At 46.9% G+C, this 21205-nt stretch overlaps 1 protein-coding gene across 2 annotated transcripts in view; it reads right to left on the reverse strand.

Moving 5' to 3' along the window:
* The window catches only part of LOC147622712 (adenylyl-sulfate kinase 3-like), an 89012-nt gene that overhangs the window by 43006 nt on the left and 24801 nt on the right, over positions 1-21205 (reverse strand). For both annotated transcript variants that reach the window (XM_086822329.1, XM_086822328.1), the window contains exons 3-5: positions 13360-13500; positions 13104-13253; positions 12907-13025 (exon numbers count right to left, since the gene is read on the reverse strand). In XM_086822329.1, coding sequence (XP_086678455.1) covers positions 12907-13025; positions 13104-13253; positions 13360-13500 — 410 coding nt within the window. The remainder of the gene's footprint in view (positions 1-12906; positions 13026-13103; positions 13254-13359; positions 13501-21205) is intronic.

Genomic DNA, 21205 nt, shown 5'->3' on the forward strand with positions numbered 1-21205 from the left:
CATTTACCCACTTTGCATCAATGGGCAAATAGTTCTTGAACTTCACAAGGTATCGGCGGGAAAGCTTTCCTGCAGGTAGCTTTCTGTCCTTGTGAATGACAATCTGTTCTGGCTGAAGGATCTCCTCAAGCCCATCAATCTCTGGCGGATCTTCTGTGACACGCTCGTCAGGATCTGGCCCGACATATTTCCGGAAAAGACTCACATGAAATGCATTGTGAATCTTCCAATGACTAGGTAAAGCAAGCCTGTATGACACTTCATTGATCTTTTGAATCACCTTGAAGGGTCCATAATAGCGAGGAGAAAGCTTAGGATATGATCCTTCTCGTCCTGGCCTCTTCCGAAGCCCAGCTTTCTCAAATTTCAGCAAAACCCAATCACCTTCTTTGAGTTGCATGTCCCTTCTATGCTTGTCAGCAACCATTTTATGCTTATCTTGTGACCTTGCAATGGCTGTCCATACCTAAGCAAAGGCTACATCCAAGTCACGTACATACTCATCAACTGTAAAAATCTCATCCTTTGTATGAAGGATGGGTGGCAAAACCACTCTGCCATAAATAATCTCAAACGGGGCCTTTCCCATGGAGGCATGGATCATATTGTTGTAGGCAAACTCAACAAGTGGAAGATACTTCTCCCATGGAGTCTGCCCATGTTATCAAATAAAGCCCTCCAGAAAAGGCTCGTAGTCCTGGGATCTCTATCCCCAACAATGGATTTAGGCATACCATGATGCTCGAAAATATTAGCAAGAAAAAGCTTCACCATATGATCAACTTTAATGGTTTTCTTGACGGGCAAGAAATGAGCTTGCTTGCTAAACCTGTCCACAATGGTCCAAATAGCATCATTCCCATGCTGGGATCTAGGCAAGTCCATAATAAAATCCATAGTAATACTTTCCCATGGCTGCGAGGGAATAGGTAATGGCTGAAGCAAACCTGGAGATTTTTGCCTGTCAAATTTCACTTTTTTTGGCAAGTAATACATGCACGTACATATGCCTCAATGTCTTTACGCAAGCTTGGCCAAAAGAAATATCTCTCAATCATGCGTGTAGTGGGCATGATACCTCTATGACCAGCATAAGGTGGAGCGTGACATTCCTCCATAACCTTTGGACGCATATCCTTCACCACACATAAGCAATTATCCTTCATAAGATAACCCTCTATGATCACATAAGAGGCATGTGAGTGACCAGCCATCAAATCAGTCCAAATATGACAAAAATCAGCATCCAAATGATACAAATCACGCATAGTAGTCAATTCCCCATGTGAGGCTACTGAAATTGCAGCCACATATGACCTCCTGGACAATGCATCTGCTACCAAATTCTTCTTTATTGCTCCAAACGCGCTTCAAAACGACTAGAATTGGTTCACACTAACTTATGTGGGTCTATGCAGACCCCATCCTTGGGCGGAGCCTTGTATTTCATGCTGATTGTGGATGATTGTAGCAGGTTCACATGGATGTATTTCTACCACATAAGGACCAAGCTTTTTCTCAGTTCAAGGACTGGTATGCTTTGGTGGAAAAGGAGTCTGGATTGCAGATCAAGACTGTTCGGGCTGACAAAGGAGGGGAGTTCTCTTCTAATGCTTTTGTGCAGTTTTATGTGGAGAATGGCATCAAGCGAGAGATGGCCAATACAGGGTCGCCTTCAGAGAATGGAGTGGTTGAGCAAAAGAACCGGACTATGGTGGAGATGGCGAGGACGATGTTGGAGCATCGCGACCTTCCTCGTCCACTTTGGGGAGAGGCTGTGGCTACGGCTGTCCATATCCTCAATCAATCTCTCACGACTACAATGCCTAAGATGACTCCGTTTAAGGCTTATTTTGGCAAGAAGCCAGATGTGTCCCATTTCCGTGTTTTTGGGAGAATTGCATATGTTCATATTCCGAAGAATCAGAGGGGGAAGCTTAACTCCAAGTCCCAGAAGCTTGTTTTTGTGGGATATAACTCTCTTTCCAAAGGCTATAGGTTATAGGACTCGGAGCGGAAAGAGGTTGTTGTCAGCAGAGATGTTGTCTTTGATGAGCATGTTCCAACTTCCACTGTTGAGGAGCCACCGCTTCTTGGAGAGCCAGATGAGTATGAGGATGAGTTCCGGGCTATTGTTCCAACTAGCCAGCCTTAGTCAATGGGAGAGGTTGATCCCGAGGTTGGAGATTTGCCACAGTAGCAGCAGGAGGCTCCGCATTCTGTTCGGGTATCCAAGTGGTTGTTGGATACCATTCGAGAGTCTGGTGTGACAGAGTATCCCTCCGAGTGGACCATGAAGGATGGACCTCGAAGATCGCATAGAGTTTGTGATAAATGTCTGTCAGAGGAGCATCTACAGGTAAATTATGCCTTGATGTCTCGTATCATTCGAGACAAGGAGCCTACTTCAGTTAAGCTCTTTCCCATGACACTTGGAGGAAAGCCATGCAAGTGGAACTAAAGGCCATACTGAAGAATGGGACTTGGTGGTTCCGAGGCCATCAAAACGATTAGTCATTGGTGTCAAGTGGGTCTACAAAACCAAGTATAAGTCCGATGGGTTTGTGGATAAGCACAGGGCTAGACTTGTGGCTAAGGGCTATGCTCAGCAGCCAGGCATCGACTATGAGGACTTTTGCACCAACAGCTAGGATGGCTACGATTCGGACAGTTCTTGCCCTTGCCTCTCATCAGCAATGGCTGTGTATCAGATGGATTTTAAATCTGTGTTCCTGAATGGTGACTTGCAGGAGGAGGTGTACGTTGAGCAACCTCCAGGCTTTTTGAGGCTCCGGGCTCAAAAGGTATGGTTTACAGGTTGCGGAAGGCCTTGTATGGTCTGAAACAAGCTCCCCGGGCTTGGAACCAAAAGATTGATACTTTCTTTCACAAACAGAGTTTCTAGAGATCAATTGCAGATCCAAACTTGTATCTCTTTTGGGAACGCGGTATGGTCACATTGATTATACTCTCTGTGGATGGTCTTGTCCTCACTGGCAGTCATGTGGAGCACGTAGCCGTGACGAAGGCTGCCTTGTCCGAGAAGTTTGAGATGACGGATTTATGCTTAGTCCATTTCTTTTTGGGATTGGAGATTTCACAAACCCAGAGAGATTTGGCAACCCCAGAGGGGGTTCTTTGTTTCTCAACCGCGGTATGTTCATAAGTTGTTGGAGACCTTTGAGATGGAGAACTGCAAGCCTATTTCATCTTCGATGGACCCAAATACCAAACTTACTATACATGATCCTTGTGAGCAAGTTGATGCCTCTTTGTATCGGAAACTTGTCAGTTCATTGATTTGGTTGCTTAACACAAGACAGGACTTGCGTTTTCCAGTGGGGCTGTTGAGCTCATTTATGCAGACACCTTTGAAGACTCATTGGGATGCAGAATTGCGGACCTTGGTGGTATCTGTAGGGTACGAAGGGTCTTGGACTCTTTTATGACACTAGAGGGGGATCGAAGGATCGAGTCAGGCTCCGAGGTTGGAGTAACTCTGATTGGGGAGGAGATCTACTTCAGGATACGGCTTTACCCTTGGCTCAGGAGCGATTTCTTGGAGCAGCAAGACGCAGCCAACTGTTGCCTTGTCTTCCACTGAGGTAGAGTATCGGGCTACTTGTGGTGCTGCTTGCGAGGTGGTGTGGCTTATGAGGTTACTTGGCGAGATTGGGTTTCAACCGCACGGCCATCCAGTGCGACAACCAGAGCTATATAGCTATTGCTCGGAACCCGGTCTTCCATGCCCGGACCAAGCATATAGAGATACAATATCACTTTGTTCGAGAGAAGATTTTGGATGGTGACATCTTGCTAGCCTTTTGTTCGACAGAGGACAATGCTGCAGACCTCTTCACGAAGCCTCTTCCTCAGCAAATGCTCCATCAGCACTCCAGCTCACTCGTATTGTTTCCACGTCCAAGAGCTGAGAGGGGGTGTTAGCATTCATCTCCTGTCTGTACTATACTGAGCGGGGGCCTGTGATGTGGGTGTGCCTGCCCATGGGAGAACTCCTTGATCATGTCCATGTTTTTCCATTTTTCCCAGTAGTCGTGGGGGGGGGGCTGTTTTTTTCCCTATTGGCTTGTAGAAGTTGGATGGTTAGGAGGGGCCCATTTTTGGTGATGGACGACCAAGCCATATACTTGTTGGGTTTTATGCTGTGTATGCACCCAGAGGAGTGCTAGTGATCATCAGTAGATTACTGGGGCACTTTTTACTTCAGTTAGTGGAGGTTTTTTCCCCCAATTTAGCTTAGTTTCACTTATATTCGGTTTATAGGTGTTTTGGTCCACCCGGCACATTTTATGGCCGGACATGTGAACACATCTCTTTAGGTCACTATTATGTGGCTATTGTACTTCACTTTTTGATCAAGCATAATACACTAAAGTCGTGTTCTCTCTCTCTTGGCCTCCACGCCTGTTTGCAGCTTCTCCAAACCCTAACCCTAACACCCCTTCTGCCTTCATTTGGTATCAGAGCCTTGAAGGCTTCCCATTGCTGTACACAGTCGCTTTCACTTGTTACAACTGCCCGTACATCTGCCCGTACATCTGCCGTACCTGTTCGCTGCCGTCAGCAGAAACGTACATTCCGTATAGCCCGTACAGTCAGCGCCGACTGCATCTTGTCAACGCCGACTGCATCTTGTCCGAGTCGACTGCGCCTGTCAGCGCCGCCCGTACCTGCTACGTACGTCTGTACCTACAGCGCACGTGTACCAGCTTCGAACTGCAGTGGTCAACTGCGCCTGTCAGTGCCCGTACTTGCTACGTACGTCTGTACCTGCAGCGCACGTGTACCAGCTTCGAACTGCAGTGGTCGACTGTATTAAGTCGACTGATACTGTACCCGTGGTACCTGCCTGCAGTGTACCTGCAGTGAACCCGACTGTAGGGTATATGCCAGCAGTCGCCTTCAACCCTGTAAAGTACAACTCGACTGTACCTGCACAGTACAGTCAAATGTACTTGCTCTTTTAATGGACTGTACCTGCATAAGTACCACAATCTGCTCAATCAATCTGTGGTACGCATTAAATATTCTGTTTTTGGGCAATACTATTTTCTCTGTGAAATTCTACAGGCACAACAGGCAGATTTTCTAGCAAAGAACTATACAGGTTTTTTTGCACAGTTTGGGTGCAGTAAATTTGGGCATTTTTGGGACATTTTGGCATTGTGTACGCCATTTGCTGCTCTACTCAGTCATTGGTGCATTGAGCTGCACATTCAGAGGATTGAGAGTGCAGGCATATTTGGGTGAACTGTATTCAGTGGAGTACAGTTGTTTTCAGGGTTCTTGCTATTGGGTTTTTTGATACACAGGTACAACATTGTGCGTAGGCATAATGGCAAATCAACAGCAGAGTGATGTATTCACGTATTTGTCTAAGGAAGACAAATTGGACGGCACGAACTACTCCTTGTGGAGTTTTAGGCTGAAAAATGTGCTTGTGGCAAAAGGTCTTTGGGATTTTGTTAGTGGTGATGAACCATGTCCAGGTCCATTGGCTCCAGAGACTCCTCCCCAAGGGGGTGCTCGTGGACGAGGACAACAGGTACAGGCTCCAGGGCAGCCATTGCCTGTTCAAAGAACAAATGCTCAAAAGACATGGGATGCCAGGGATGCACAAGCTTTGTCACTCATTGCATTGTCAGTACAGAGGTCCATTATACCTCATATTCGTTCAGCTGGCTCTTCACAGAATGCATGGGTGACTTTGGAGCAGATGTATGCTGCTATTAATGAGGCTAGGATCTCAGTTTTGAAAAGAGAGCTGGAAAATCAGAAAATGAATGAAGGAGATGATATGTCTAGCCACTTAAACAAGCTGCAGGATTTGAGAGAGCAACTCATCAATGTGGATGAGATTATTCCTGAGACACAGCTTGTGTCCACCATCTTGCACTCTTTGCCAAGATCTTACTTGGCTTTTCATACCTCTTTGAACCTCAGCATGAGGAATGCTGTTGAACCCCTCAAGTATCAGGAACTTGTTGCTCTCTTGCTACAAGAAGAGCAAATGAGGAAGAATATGAATATGAACACAAATGCTGAACAAGAATTTACTACAGGTCAAAAGGGGAAAGGAAAAACTCAGCCAAAGAGTTCAAATCAAAATTCAAGTGATGGTGGTTCTTCACAGGATACCAAGAAAGGTGAAGGACAGCCCAAGAAGAAGGGCAAATGTCATTACTGTAAGAAGCCAAGTCACTACATCACTGAATGTAGGAAGAGGATTGCCAAAGAGAAGGCAAAGGAAGCTGGGATGTCTATTAATGATGCTTCTAAAGCTCCTCCAGAGACTGCTTCTTTTGTTGAGGACAGGGATTACTGTTTTTATACACGCAGCTATGATGCCTCTTGGTCTTCACAGGCACTCAGTATGACAAAGCATGCATGTACTTGGTATTTTGATAGTGGTGCCTCAAAGCATATCACATCTCGCAGGGATTTGTTTAGTCATGTTGGCCCTGCCCCTGTTGGCAAAACTGTTCAATGTGCCAACAATGCTTCATATCCAGTTCGTGGCATTGGGGAGATTCAGCTCACAGCCATTGATGGCTCCATTCTCCGCCTTATAGATGCCTTATATGTACCAGGGATAAAGAAGAATTTGTTGTCCATTTCTTCTTTAGCACATTGTGGTATGCAAGTCCACTTTGATGATGATAAATGCATGGTCAGAGACAAAGCTAATGCCTTGACCTTGATGCTTACTGGTACATTATGTCATGGACTTTATCAGTTGGATGCATTTCAGCCAGTAGATCAGTTTGCTTATAATGCATTCACTCTTACTCCAGCTATGGTTGATGCGGAGTTATGGCATGCTCGCATGGGGCATGTAAATTTTGGTAGTCTTATGCTTATGCAGCGACATAACATGTTTACAGATCTACCTCTCATGGAGAAGCCTCCAGATCACATTTGTGAAGGATGTATTTTGGGAAAAATGCATAGGTTTTCCTTCCCACGTGATCAGGCTCTAAGAGCAACTGCAAAGTTGCAGCTTATACACAGTGATCTTTGTGGTCCCATGCAGACGAAGTCATTAGGTGGTTGCTTTTATTTTGCAACATTTATTGATGACTTCTCTCGTATATGCTGGGTCTATCCTTTGACACAGAAATCACAGGTATATGATGCATTTTTGGCCTTTGTAGCACTTGCTGAGACAGAGTCAGGGTGCAAAGTCAAGACTCTCCGATCTGACCGAGGGGGGGAATATATGTCACATATGCTGAATTCCTTTCGTGGGAGTAGAGGTATAAAACATCAGTATACTACTCCTTACACTCCACAGCAGAATGGGGTTGCAGAAAGGAAGAATCGGTCACTCATGGAGATGGCCAGATGTATGCTAAAGGCAAAAAGGCTACCACATATCTTTTGGGTGGAAGCTGTCATGTGTGCTTGTCATATTTTGAATCGATGTCCCACAAAGGCATTGGTATCCATTACTCCTTTTGAGGCTTGGCATGGCCGCAAGCCTTCTGTATCGCATTTTCGTATCTTTGGGTGTCTTGCATATGCACACATACCCAAAGAATTAAGGAGGAAGCTGGATGATAAAGCCACGAAATGCATTTTTGTTGGGTATAGCCGTGAGAGCAAGGGCTACCGGTTATATGACCCACTATCCAGGAAGATATTCACTAGTCGGGATGTGATTTTTGATGAAAAATCAGAAATATCCATGGCTGGTTATGAGGCAAATCAGGCTGAAAATGATGTGTTTGAAGGTCTACTACCTATGGAGTTTCATTCCACAGTTGGTGATCCAACTCATGAGGGTACAGGACAGCCAGCAAATGATGTAGGTGGTGCAGAAATTCAGCAGCAAAATGAGCCAGAAGCTGAACCAAATATGGGGCAGCAGGCACCACAGGTCACACACATACCTAGATGGTATTTGAGGACATTACAAGACAGCCATTTAGAGGGTCCTCTTGCTGGTCGTACTCGTAGGGAGACACGGACCAATGAGCATGCACACATCATGGATTTGAATCTGGTTATGGCAGCCAGTTTACAGGATGATGATGAGCCTGATTCATTTGTGGATGCACGAGATAATGTGCATTGGAACAAAGCCATGCAAGATGAGCTTGATTCTATTAAAAGGAATCAAACATGGGATTTGGTTGATCTGCCCAAAGGCAAGAAAGCAATTGGTACTAAATGGGTCTATAAGTTGAAAAGACATGCAGATGGATCCATTGACAGGTACAAAGCCCGTCTAGTTGCAAAGGGCTATGCACAGAAGAAGGGCATTGATTATGAGGAGACATTTGCTCCTACATCCCGTATGTCGACACTTAGGTGTGTCATTGCATTGGCTACACATCGTGGTTGGGTTGTTCACCAGTTGGGCATAAAGACTGCATTCCTACATGGGGACCTTGAGGAGGAAGTTTATGTATTTCAGCCCATGGGATTTGCAGAACATGGTCATGAGGGGAAAGTATGCAGGCTGAAAAAGGCCTTGTATGGTTTGAAACAAGCTCCACGAGCTTGGTATGCAAAAATAGATGCTTTCCTACTCACTCAAGGATTTGTGAACAGTCCATCAGAAGCCACTCTGTATGTAAAGAAAGAAGAGACAGATCTGCTGGTCATCAGTCTTTATGTTGATGATCTCTTGCTCATGGGATCAAATGATGACAAAATTGCAGCTTTTAAAGAGATACTGCAACAGACATTTGACATGTCTGACTTGGGGCTTGTACATTACTATTTGGGCATACAGTTTGTGCAGGATAACAGAGGCATTGGGTTGTTGCAATCACGGTATGTTGCTAAACTTCTGGAGAAGTTTAAATTTCAGGATTGCAAACCTATTAGTACTCCTATGGAGCCTGGGATGAAACTGTCACTACAAGATGACAGTATTTCCTTTGATGCCACTACATATGCTCAAGCTGTTGGCTGCCTTATTTACTTGTGTAACACAAGGCCAGATATTCAGTATGCAGTCTCTCAGTTGAGCAGATTTATGCACAGCCCGCGGTTGTCACATTGGCAAGCTGTGAAGCATGTATTCCGTTATTTGCACGGTACCTTGTCTCTTGGATTGCTTTATCCTGAGGGGGGTGACATGCAGTTATACGCTTACAGTGATTCAGATTGGGCTGGTGATTTTGATACCAGACATTCCACTAGTGGAAATTGTTTCTTTCTTGGCTCTTCATGCATTTCTTGGCTAAGCAAGAAACAGACCACAGTGGCCACTTCGTCTTGTGAGGCAGAGTACAGAGCAGCCTACACTACTACTGTTGAGTGTGTTTGGCTGCGTCGTCTCATGACTGATATGGATATTTCAGTGGAGGAGCCTACACCTATCTATACTGATAGTCAGAGTGCCATTGCTATGGCCAAGAATCCTGTGTTTCATGCTCGCACGAAACACATTGAGATTCACTATCATTTTGTTCGGGAGAGACTCCAGGCAGGAGATATCAGTCTGATCTACTGTCCTACAGATCAGAATGTGGCAGACATCTTCACCAAGGCATTACCACGTCCGAAATTTGAAGCATTCCGCAGTGCTTTGAATTTGTTTCCTTTTGGTGGATGATGTACAGTGATCACATATCACTCCAGGGGGGTTTGTTGGGTTTTATGCTGTGTATGCACCCAGAGGAGTGCTAGTGATCATCAGTAGATTACTGGGGCACTTTTTACTTCAGTTAGTGGAGGTTTTTTCCCCCAGTTTAGCTTAGTTTCACTTATATTCAATTTATAGGTGTTTTGGACCTTGGTTCACCCGGCACATTTTATGGCCGGACATGTGAACACATCTCTTTAGGTCACTATTATGTAGCTATTGTACTTCACTTTTTGATCAAGCATAATACAGTAAAGTCGTGTTCTCTCTCTCTCTTGGCCTCCACGCCTATTTGCAGCTTCTCCAAACCCTAACCCTAACACCTCTTCTGCCTTCAATACTAGCCGACTAGGATATCCCTAGTCATGTGCTGTTTTTCGGAATGTCAGCCTGTTTCACTGGCCGACTGCAACCCCTTGCCCTTATAAATTGGGGCTCATGACTCCACACATTTTATACCGGTCCCCGGATATACTTGTGTATATAGTAGACTTCACACCTCTTCTCCTCTCTTGCACTTACACAGTTTTTTGCTCTCTGTTTTCAGTCTTATTTCTGTTGCACATTCCAACACTTTCTTCTACACTAGATGCATTGGAGAACAAAAGGGTGAAGAACTAGGCCATATCAGCCCCTTTGATAGCAAGTCTTGTACTTGTGTCATAATCTGTAATTATTTGGCCCTCCTAGCTCTATTTCACATGATGGAACCCTTGTCCAAACACCAAACAGGTGGAAGAAGACATGGAAACAGAGATCATATAGTTTGCTCAAGAAAAAGCATCAATTTTGTTCAAAAAGCAAGAAAAAGCAAAAAGTCAAACTAGGTTGAACGTGAGCCGCCAAGGGCACAACTGGCAAGAGGAGACTAAGCCGGATCAAAAAGCTAAAAGCCGCTTTTCCAAAAAGCAACTCTAGGACCAAAAAGCAAAGCCCTGAAGCTATTAAAGCAAACACAAGAACTTTATCAAAAGTTGAGTAATATTTTATTAATAAAAGTAAAAAGAGCAAAAGCAAAGGCAACCTTTTTAGCAAAAAGCAAGGCTTCCCCAAGGTATAAAAAGGCTTGAACCACTCCCTTCTCTTCATGGTTGAAGGTTGGAGTTAACTATTGTCTTCTCCTGGCGGGTTTTCAAGGCTGATCGCTTGTAAGGAAAGCACACATGTGCTAATCGTTGATATCTGAGGCTCCCAGGTTGAAAAGCATCCTTCTTACATGCTGTTTTTGACTGAAGGACTGACCCACAGGGCTCGACAGAGCTGTAGACAGCCGCCTATGCCAGCGTGCACGCTTACATAAGTTGGTCGGATGTTTGTACAATTTTCCCAACATCATTGTTGATTCTATGGGCTGCCCAGGTGCTGAAAACAGGGAATATAGGGCAAGACAACGGATATATAAGAAAAGCAACGAGGTTTATCGTGTGCCTTTCCATCCCATAACTTATATAGGGGTTGCCCGCTATTGGACAAGTGGATTCAGAGATATTTTGTTAGGTTTTGGTCGTGGAAAGCAGGTTGCTTTTGTGGACCAAGGGTGTTTTCCATATCCATGTGTTACTTCGGAGAGTTCTATCGCAAAAAGCAAATTGCTTTTATGGCTCAAGGTTGCTTTTCAACCATTCAAGCTATTTCAGAGAGTTCTATCATAAAAAGTAGGACTGCTTTTGTGGTCCTAAGTTGCTTTTCAAACATACAGACTAATACGAAGAGATCTGTCGTGGAAAGAAGGTTGATGTAACTTGGATTTGGACTTGGATCTAGATTTGGACTTGGACTTGGACTTGGACTTGGATTTGGATTTGGATTTGGACTTGGACTTGGACTTGGACTTGGACTTGGACTTGGACTTGGATATTGGAACTGGTACTAACCCGGGTTTCTACACCGACATATTTGTTTGATTTTGTATTCATTGGTTGTATTGATCCTAGCCTGCATGCCCGTGGATAAATTTGTGAAACGGGGTGGGGCCTATTCCCTACCCAGTGTGGTGTACTGTACAAAGTTCCATACCGCCTTTCTCTCTCCCCCTCTCTCTATATCTCTATCTCTTGGATACGTGGTTGAGTCTGTCACAGCATGCCCCGTTGGGCTTACAGTGGTATCAAAGCAAGATTTCTCTTGAAGAAACTTTCTTGGGGTGACAGAGCCATGTCAAGAGAAGAGAGATCTCAACAATCAAAGAATAGTTGAATTTATAGTTCTTGCCCAAAAGCACTTGAGAAAAGCGCTTTAGAACTCAGTTATAGTCCAAAAAACATCTTTTTAATAATAAAAACTCCTCTCTTTTATCCTGCCACGTGTCAACGCCACATCACCATCCCCACGTCACTTTTTTTTCAAAAACTTTCTTTTTCTAAAACTTCAATTTTATTTTATTTTTTTTGGCGTGTTGTGTTTTGCATATCAGCAACTTGTATTTTGATGGTTCGGTGGCACCAAAACCATGCCAAATTCATCAGCCAACACTGTAGGGATAAGTGTATCACAGCCTCATACCATGCACATGTTGTGCCAAGTGTTGGGCACCCTCCTAACACTTGGCCTGGGGTTCGCCCACACATGGTGGGTGGTTTTCCTCAAGTGTCTACACCCCACATTGATGGGAGAGGACCCATCTCATAGGCTGCTCACATTGCACACTTCATTAATGAAGGGGGTTCCCAAATAATAAGTTGACCACCTAGTTTATAGTTTGTCCACCTCATGTTTTAAATGTGGTGTTAACTTGTAAAGTCAATGTTAGCCATAAAACCATACAATAATAAAATGGTGCTAGAGTATTACTTACCATCTACAAAACGCATGAAAGACAATGTCAAGCCTCACGTTCGGATGCCCACAGGGATTCCCAGGTGTCCCTAGTCCAATGGACATTTGCAGGCATAGTAATATCCGGAAGACAATTTCACACATGCAACTCATTTCCACGCTAACATGCTTAATGCATATAGAACTCATGTTTGGATAATCTCCCATCTTTCAAGTTTGTACACCAAATAGTTTAGAAGTAAGGGGTCAAGTGCTGACATGTACTGCAGTTTTGTGGGTAATATAGCCATTTGGCCTTGGCAGTTGTATCTTGCTTTTTTTCTTTCAATATCCTTTCTCCTTTCCCATTTCATGCCCTCTTTTTCTATTACCCCCAAAAGTAAGGAAGTAATGATAGAAACAGCAGCATGCACAAAAGTTTACAACTGGAAGACATCATGACTAGCAAAGCATAGCAGCTTGACATATCCAAGAGATGTTTAAAAAGACAATATATATATATATATATATACCTCAATAAATTCTCCTGCTTGTAAAAGCTGTCGGCATGCATCTCTGTCTTTCCTGTATGGAGAAATCACACTTGCAATACAAATGACTCCAGCGTCAACAAAAAGCTTTGCAACCTCCCCTACAAAACAATCGCAAACATCTCAAAGGGTGTTAACAAAGAATAAACAGAGGCAAATATTCAAAAAAAGGGTTTTACCAACACGCCGTATATTCTCTGCACGATCCTCCACACAGAAACCCAAGTTATTGTTAAGGCCATGCCGCACATTGTCTCCATCGAGAACATAGCTAAGATTTCCCCTTTTGAGAAGAGCATGGTCCAATGTACATGCAAGGGTACTTTTACCTTCATGGAACCAGTAGTAAACATTGATCAGCTCACAAAGTATAACAATAATTAGCACTGCATGACACTTTTCTTGCAGCAAATATAAGGCTCAAAGGTGGCAAACCTGAACCACTAAGGCCAGTAATCCAGATAACACAACCTTTCTGTCCTAGAAGCTTTTGTCTCTCTTCCTTTTTCACCATGCACTCTTGCCATGCAATGTTTGTTGACTTTCCAACTGTTGTCATTGAGGGACAAATAAAACCTAAAAAGGGAAAACAGAATAATCATAATTGATCAATCCTTTTTTTTTTTTTGCTGACTTTGACAAAGGAAAAAAATTTTGCATACAAAAACAGCTTGAAATACACAATGAGCAAGCTGCACATAGTCCGCAGGCCCCAACAGCACATTGGAACTGGACTAGCACACAAGCAAGCTTGACAAATGGAGAGTATTGCAGCCCAACTGTCTGACCGTGCCGACCCCAATCAGATTTGGGGGCCTTCATGACCTATAAATAGGCCTCCAACTCTTTCTTTTGTCATTTAGGGGCTTCAGCCTCAGCAATCAAGAGAATGCACCAAAGGAAGCAACTTAGGGGGCAATTTCAGGAAACATTTGTAATTCCTCAGTGCTAAATCTAGGTTATGCTGGTTGCGGCCTGCATAGTGGTTGCAGTATACATATGTGCATATGTGGCCTTACGAGGCAAGGCTCTTCATTTGGTATTTGGGACCCCATCTAGTGTATGGTTCTCTCATATGGGCACAAAATCCTAGCCCCCTTTCTTGCAGAACTCTTCAATAGGGCCTTATGTAAAGGCTTTCCGCCTTCTTGGACCACTCATACCATCATCCCCATCCAGGAAGCAAGACCCCACCGATCTCAACTATAGGATCATTATGATTATGATAGGCCATACAATGGCCAGTATCTATGGGGCAGCTCTAGAGGCTGAAATCAATCTTTTAGCACAGAGAGACAAGGACAGAGAACCACAGGCCACATAGGCTTCAAGAGAAACTACTCTACTTTGGCTCACATATTTACTCTCCAAGCCATCAATGAGAAGGCGAGGGCGTGGAAGCAACATGTATATTGCTGTTTTGTGGGATTTTGAATGGCCTTTGATTTGGTCCCTTGATCCCAACTTCTGGACCACCTACAGGAGCTTTACTTTCCATTGGATGTAGTAGACGGCTTCATACGAGACAATGATTGGTAGAGTCCAAGCACTAGGAGGGCTCTCAGGAGACATCCACACTACTATAGGGGTCAAGCAAGGATGCCTACTTCACGTGGAGAGTGTACCACCACCAGGTATTCGACTTCGTTGATGTGACCGCTAATATAACTGGTACAACGAGTACAGCAATAAATTAGGATTTCAACTGAATTAAGGTTTCAGCTGAATTAGGGTTTTGCAAAATTAAGGTTTCTACAAATTAGGTTTTTGCTGAATTAGGGTTTTTGCAAATTAGGGTTAGGGTCTCTGAAAATTCAACAATTTCATGAGTTCTGTAGGGCCCGCACCACGAATGGTGTATTTGCTTTATTAGAATGATGCAAATCTGCAAATAGAATCTGGTTCTTGACCTGCACTCGTCACCTTGGCTGCAAGTTCCCCTTGGCTGTCCTGGCCCTTGGAATTCAGCAAGCCCTTTGTGAATTATGAGATGCCCTGACTGATTTATGACTGGGGTATTTATACCCACTTTTGGTTAAACAGGGGTCAGCCTGCTGATTTATTCCCCACGACCAGGTTCCCTTGCAATAAAATGCTATTTATACAATCGTTTCACACTGCAGTTAGCTGGCTGCCTTGCCCCTGCTGTGTTGTGTTCTGGCCGCCTTGTGGACTGCCCTGTCTGCTGCAGGTAGCCACCATGGCCTGGCCGACTGGCTGGCCAACTGTCCAGGCCACCCTACGGCTGGCCGACAGCATGCTGGCCCTATCTTGGGCCTCTTGGCCCACTCTAGGGTGGCCTAAAAGACCTACCCATGCAAAGTGAAAAGGGCTTTCACTCCCTTTTCTGGGGTAGCCCAAAGGGCTGCCCCCTTTTCTACATGCTTCTACAGACGCCAAGTGTCAGGTTGCAAACCCAACACTCAGATCATCTGACATCATTCCAGAGGGAGACTCACAATACGGACTAGCACTGCTTCATGTGCAGGACAATGCACACCTGACCTTGGACGCTTAAAGTGGAACCCTGGCTGCTGACACGTCCCGGATTGGGCTCACATGGGACCAGTTTCCACTCCACGTCCTCCACCTTCCGTTCAGATATGTCCACGTGGCATCCAAGTACAGGATGCACGTGGCATCCCCTTCTGCTTAACTTGACGGAAGATACATAACCTCCACATAGTCCGTCAATAAAGCTGGATAGTCTTCGAAGAAGTCTGTAAAGCCGAACCGCTTCGTGAGTCCTTCGGTCTTGAAACTTCGTGAGAAACACTTCGGCTTGAGCCATGCTTGAAGCGGTGCAAAAGGATCTATTTTGGAACCATCACTTCAACTTCATCAACTATGTCTGGTTCCGCTTCGTCTTGAACTTTTGAAGGGATTGGACTTGCTGGAGCAAGAGCAGAGTCATCGTCGTCATCATCTCAATGAGAATCCACAGCTAGAGGTGTAATAGTAGAAGCAAGGGGAGGAGAAGCAGGAGGTGGAGAAGGAGGTGAAGGAAGAAGAAGTGTCATGTGCACGCTAGGGGCAGGAAGATTGACGAGCTAGAGTGTGATATGTTGTGGGCAGACATGTGCTTTTTGGTCCGCTATTGATAGTGTGCTTTTTGGGCGTTCCTTGCCTATTTATTGGGGGGAGGGGTACCAGTTGGGCACACACCGACAGATGGAGCATAGGAGTGCAGAGCGCGTGGAGCAGGAGCATCATCGCGCAGAAGGCCGTCGTCCTTGGGGGACAACTCCGGGTGGTAGAGGACACCAGATGAGGTCGATGGCAGGGCACTCACGAGAGCATGACGCTCTAGCTCGTGGCTTGGTGGGAACGGCCAATGTTGTGAGCCTCGCTCACGGCTGTCATGGTTGGGTGGTGAGTATGCCTGCACCCAGATATATTTCTTACGCTTTGCCTTCTAGGGTTAGGGTTTGTTGCTTTGTCTTGCTTTTCATGGCTTGTATTGCAGGTTTTCTTCTCAGAGAGTGATCTCTTTTGAGGGAGGGGAGTATGTCATGTGCACGATAGGGGCAGGCAGATTGACGAGCTAGAGTGTGATAAGTTGTGGGCGGACATGTGCTTTTTGGTCCGCTATTGATACTGCATCACACCGACAGATGGAGCACAGGAGTGCAGAGCACGTGGAGCAGGAGCACCATCACGTAGGAGGCCGTCGTCCTTGGGAGACAACCCCGGATGGTAGAGGACACCAGATGAGGACAATGGCAGGGCACTCAAGCGAGCATGACGCTCTAACTCGTGGCTCGGTGGGGACGGCCAAGATAGTGAGCCTCGCTCATGGCTGTCATGGTTGGGTGGCAAGTATGCCTGCACCCCCTTCATGGTTTAGGGTTTGTTTTGTAGGTTTGCCTTACGGGTAGATCCAAGAGGCTTGACAAGAAGCTACAGGCTGACCATGTTGCATGCGAAGAAGCCTTTTTGTTCTGTCCACAACCCTAAGCATGATTAAGTGTCACCAGCCTGGACATTTCCCAGTATGAAAGGGGTTTGGTGGACTCCAGGATGTCTGAATATTTGGAAAGTACAAGCTTTGGGAATGGAGGATTATCCTAGAATACAAAGGACCACACTCCTAAAATTTAGGAGAGTAGCTATTTTTGGCCTGACTCCGATGGAAATTCCGTTCGCATCATTACATCTGGAATTGAGCAGATACCAAGAGTTGGCAAAGTGCCTATGACAGAATGTCTACCAGTTGGGATATTTTTAGAGATAAAGTTTATGGAAGGACCCATCTCTTAGATTGGGACATGTGGCAAGAAAGTGGACCAAAGTGAGACAAGTGGCCTGACACTTGTTAGAAAGTGGATCAAAGTGAGACAAGTGGCCTCACACTTGTCACTTCAGCTATTGTGTGGCTCTCCACTTGTCATTGTAGCCTTCTCTTGCCATTTTAGCTCATGGGAGGCCCAAATCTATAAATTGGAGCCCTCTCTCTTCATTAATGGAGGCTCTCTTGCTGCACACTAGCCTCTACCACCATTACAGGCTTCCCTAATGATGGCTACTCTCTTTCTTTCTCACTTGAAGGCTGCCCATGAAGAATACCGGCTGTTGGGGACTGTTTTGGAGGCTTCCATCGCGAAGAAATACTGAAGGCAAGGGTATTTAATCATTTATTATGATTTCTAGCCATTGTACTTGTTGTGCCAGCCTTTGTACCTGCTGTACCACCCATTGTACCAACTGTACCAGCTTCTGTACTTGCTGTACCAACCACTATACCTGTGGTACTAGTCACTGCACCTGCTGTACCAGCATTTGTACTTGCTGTACCTACTGTACCAGCCACCGTACCGACTGTACCAACCACTGTACTTGCTGTACCAACCACTATACCAACTGTACCAGCCATTGTACCTGCTATACCGGCTGAATGGAGAGTTGTACTTACTGTACCAGCTCTATTGCATGAAGACCCGTGGTTTTTGGGGAAGAATCAGTACCCACACGAAGGTATATGGATTATATTGTTGGCTCGGCATTTCTACAGCCTGTGTTCCGGCTTGGTAGCCTCGTGTTGGGCTGTGTTATGGCATTTGTATATGGATAATCCGGCATCTCCCGTGGGGAGAGTAAGGCCCTCAAAGCTTGTACATGATATTATTCTCCTTGGGTAATAAAATACTCCAAGGGGGCTCGCTGAAGCTCCGCGCTCCCCCCCTGCCCGCGCTTCTATCTGCACTCCCCTCTCCCTGCCCGCCATCGCGCTTTCCCCCCTCCGCCTGCCCTCAGGTTTGCGCCGCCCCCCCCCCCCCCCTTCGCCTGGCTTGCCTGCGCTGAAGCAGCCCCCCCTCCACTGCTCTTCGCCTTCGCCCCCCCCTCCCGTAGCTCTTCGCCATCGCGCCCACCCCCCTCCTCTTCAACACCTCGCCCCCCCCCCCTTCGCCAACTCTCGCTTCCCCCTCTCTCGCCTTTTCGTGCTGCTTCCGTCCCCCCCCCTTGGGATCCGTCTTCGCCGCCTCTACCCCCCCCCCCTCCTCTTCTTTTTGTTTTTCTCCGCCCCCAGGGATTTTTTTTTTATTTTTTATTTTTTACCTTTTTACTTTTCGCCTTCCCCCTCCTTCGTGTGCAGCTCGGTTCGTGCAGGTTCTCCGTCTCCGCTCCGCCTTCGACACAGCTTCAGACTCTGATGGAGGTTCCTCCCGCCCCACCTCAGAGGGACTCATCCGCAGCCCCCTCGCCCGCCCCTGAGGACACCCCCATCAGGCTTTCTCTTTCGCCGGAAGAGGAAGCGAGCCTCGCCGCCGCAGAGGTGGAACGCCTTCAGGCACATTCCACCATCTGCCGTATAGTCGGCACTCGCCCCAGCAGAGGGGAGATCCGGGATCTTCTCCAGGCCCACCTTCTTGCAGATGTGGGCAAGATCCTTGCCAGAGGCCGCACATTGGTGTGTCGGGGGAGACTTCAACATGCTTGAGGACCCGGCCGATAGGGTGGGAGGCAGTCATGTTACAGTGCACGGCACGGAGCTTGCAGCTTGGGACCGGTTTTGCATGTCACTGAGGATCACTGATGCATGGCAGCATGGGGCCTTCTCCCGCTCTCAGGACAGTCTTAGTTTCTCTCGGTCGGATCGCCGGCAGGGAGGGACTAATCTATCACGGATTGATCGCTTTTATGTGGGCGACTGGTTAGGGGAGCGAGGGGGCTCCGTCGGCATTCTCGCTGGCACCTCATTTTCAGATCATGCACCAGTTATCTTGACATTGGAGGAGAGGACACGGGAGCCCAGCTTGCAGTTGAGGATCCCAGAGAGGGTACTTACAGATCCCAGTCTCGCTGAGGACATTGAGAGGATCTGGCATGATAGTCAGTGCTCTGACCAGGATGCAGCAGGCCAGTGTGCCCAGGGACTCATCGAGCTTAGCTCTTTTCTGCACGCTGCAGCTTTGACACGGCTGGGAGAGATTCGCGAGCGGGAGCATCGGCTGAGACGCAGCCTTGCTTCGCTACAGCGCCTTCAGGAGCAGCAGCCTGCATGTGAGTGGGTGGCGTCACAGCTGAGCCAGGCACGCCAGGAGGTTAGAGAGGCAGAGGAGCAGAGACATGAGTTTTACTATCGTCGTCAGGCCTCTCAGTAGAAGCTTGGTGATAGAGTGACTGGGGAGTTTTTTGAGATCACTGGACCCTGCCATGCTCGAGCAGGAGTCCGTCAGCTTGGTAGACCGGATGGATCGGTAGCTACTGAGCCCGGGGAGATCAGAGCCATTGCCACCGCATTCTATGGAGACCTGCTTCAACGGAGCCAGCCATTGAGGATCGAGATGCTTGCAGACAGACTGTGTGGGCCCATGTGCAGAGGAGGGTCACAGATCGTATGCGTACAGTTCTTGGTGTGCCTCTTTCAGAGATTGAGCTTGCCGAGGCCTTGAGGGTCCTGCCGCGACATAGTTGCCCAGGGGAGGACGGACTGACGCCGGCCTTTTTTATGCGCTATTGGGACCTTTTGGGGCCAGGCCTCCGCAGGGGCTTTCAGTATGTTTTGGACACTGGGGCGATGCCACAGAGCTTTTCAGAGGGCTTGATCTTTCTTATCCCCAAGGGGGAGGGAGTATCAGATGATATTCGGCATTGGAGGCCTATTACGATCCTCAACACTGTCTACAAGGTCTTAGCAAAGGCCTTGAGTTTGAGGATCCAGCCCTTCCTGGGGGAGTTGATTCATGCTACCCAGACAGGATTCGTCAAGGAGCGCAGTATCCTTGACAACATCTTTACTTTCTGGGAGGCGACGGCCCGAGCTAGATTTCTTGGCGAGGACTTGGTCGTGATGCTTCTCGATTTTGAGAAGGCATACGACAGAGTTGATTGGGGTTTCTTAGAGGGCACTATGCTTCGCCTGGGCTTTGAGCCAGGATGGATCAGAGGGGTGGCGGCTCTGTATTCCACAGCTCGTAGCCAGGTGTTGATTGCAGGAGGACGGGGGCCGAGTTTTGAGCTGACCAGATCAGTCCGTCGGGGGTGTCCCCTCGCCCCTTTTCTTTTTCTCTTCTTTGCGGAGGCTATGAGCATGTATTTGACGGCAGAAGAGGTTGGTTTGAGAGGACTCCAGCTCCCAGTCCGGGGGGAGGACCTGCTCGATGCTGAGTTTGCAGACGACACGGGCTTATTTTTGCATGGCCAAGAGGCCAATCTTCTTCGGGCAGAGCAGTCGCTCCAGGTTTTTAGTGCAGCTTCGGGAGCATTGATCAATTGGCGCAAGACAGTGGCCTTTTGGATCAGTAGTGCTCCCACTCCGGCATGGAGCCCGGACCCCGGTTTTAGATGGATTCCTCCTGGCACAGCAGTGCGGTATTTGGGATGCCAGATTGGACTAGATTTGTCACCTGAGCAGCAGATTGCCCCGCTTCTTCTGAGCATTCGGAAGAAGCTTTTGTATTGGAGTACAGCTCGACTATCCTTGGCTGGGAGGGTGGTGGTGGCAAATCAGGTGCTGTTAGCGACCATGTGGTGCATTACGTCTTGCTGGATCTTCTCGAGCTCTTGCATCAGCCAGGTACAGAGGCTGATCAGGAACTTTCTTTGGTCTGGGCGGGACGGTCAGCCAGCCCAAGCAAAGGTTGCATGGGCAGTTATTACACTTCCGCTGGCTCAGGGAGGCTTGGGCATTATAGATCCAGTCGATCAGAGTAGAGCCTTATTGGGGAAGCTTATTGTTCGGGGGCTGCTTCCAGGCGTTGAGCCTTGGAAAGAGCTTCTCTTGCAGCGGCTGCAGGCTCGGGCTCCCCCAGCAGGGGGCACTTGGGCACCAGAGATTCGC

Source organism: Cibotium barometz, chromosome 28, assembly GCF_041138505.1.
Source record: "Cibotium barometz isolate CiBa-2024 chromosome 28, ASM4113850v1, whole genome shotgun sequence".
Classification (NCBI taxonomy): domain Eukaryota; kingdom Viridiplantae; phylum Streptophyta; class Polypodiopsida; order Cyatheales; family Cibotiaceae; genus Cibotium; species Cibotium barometz.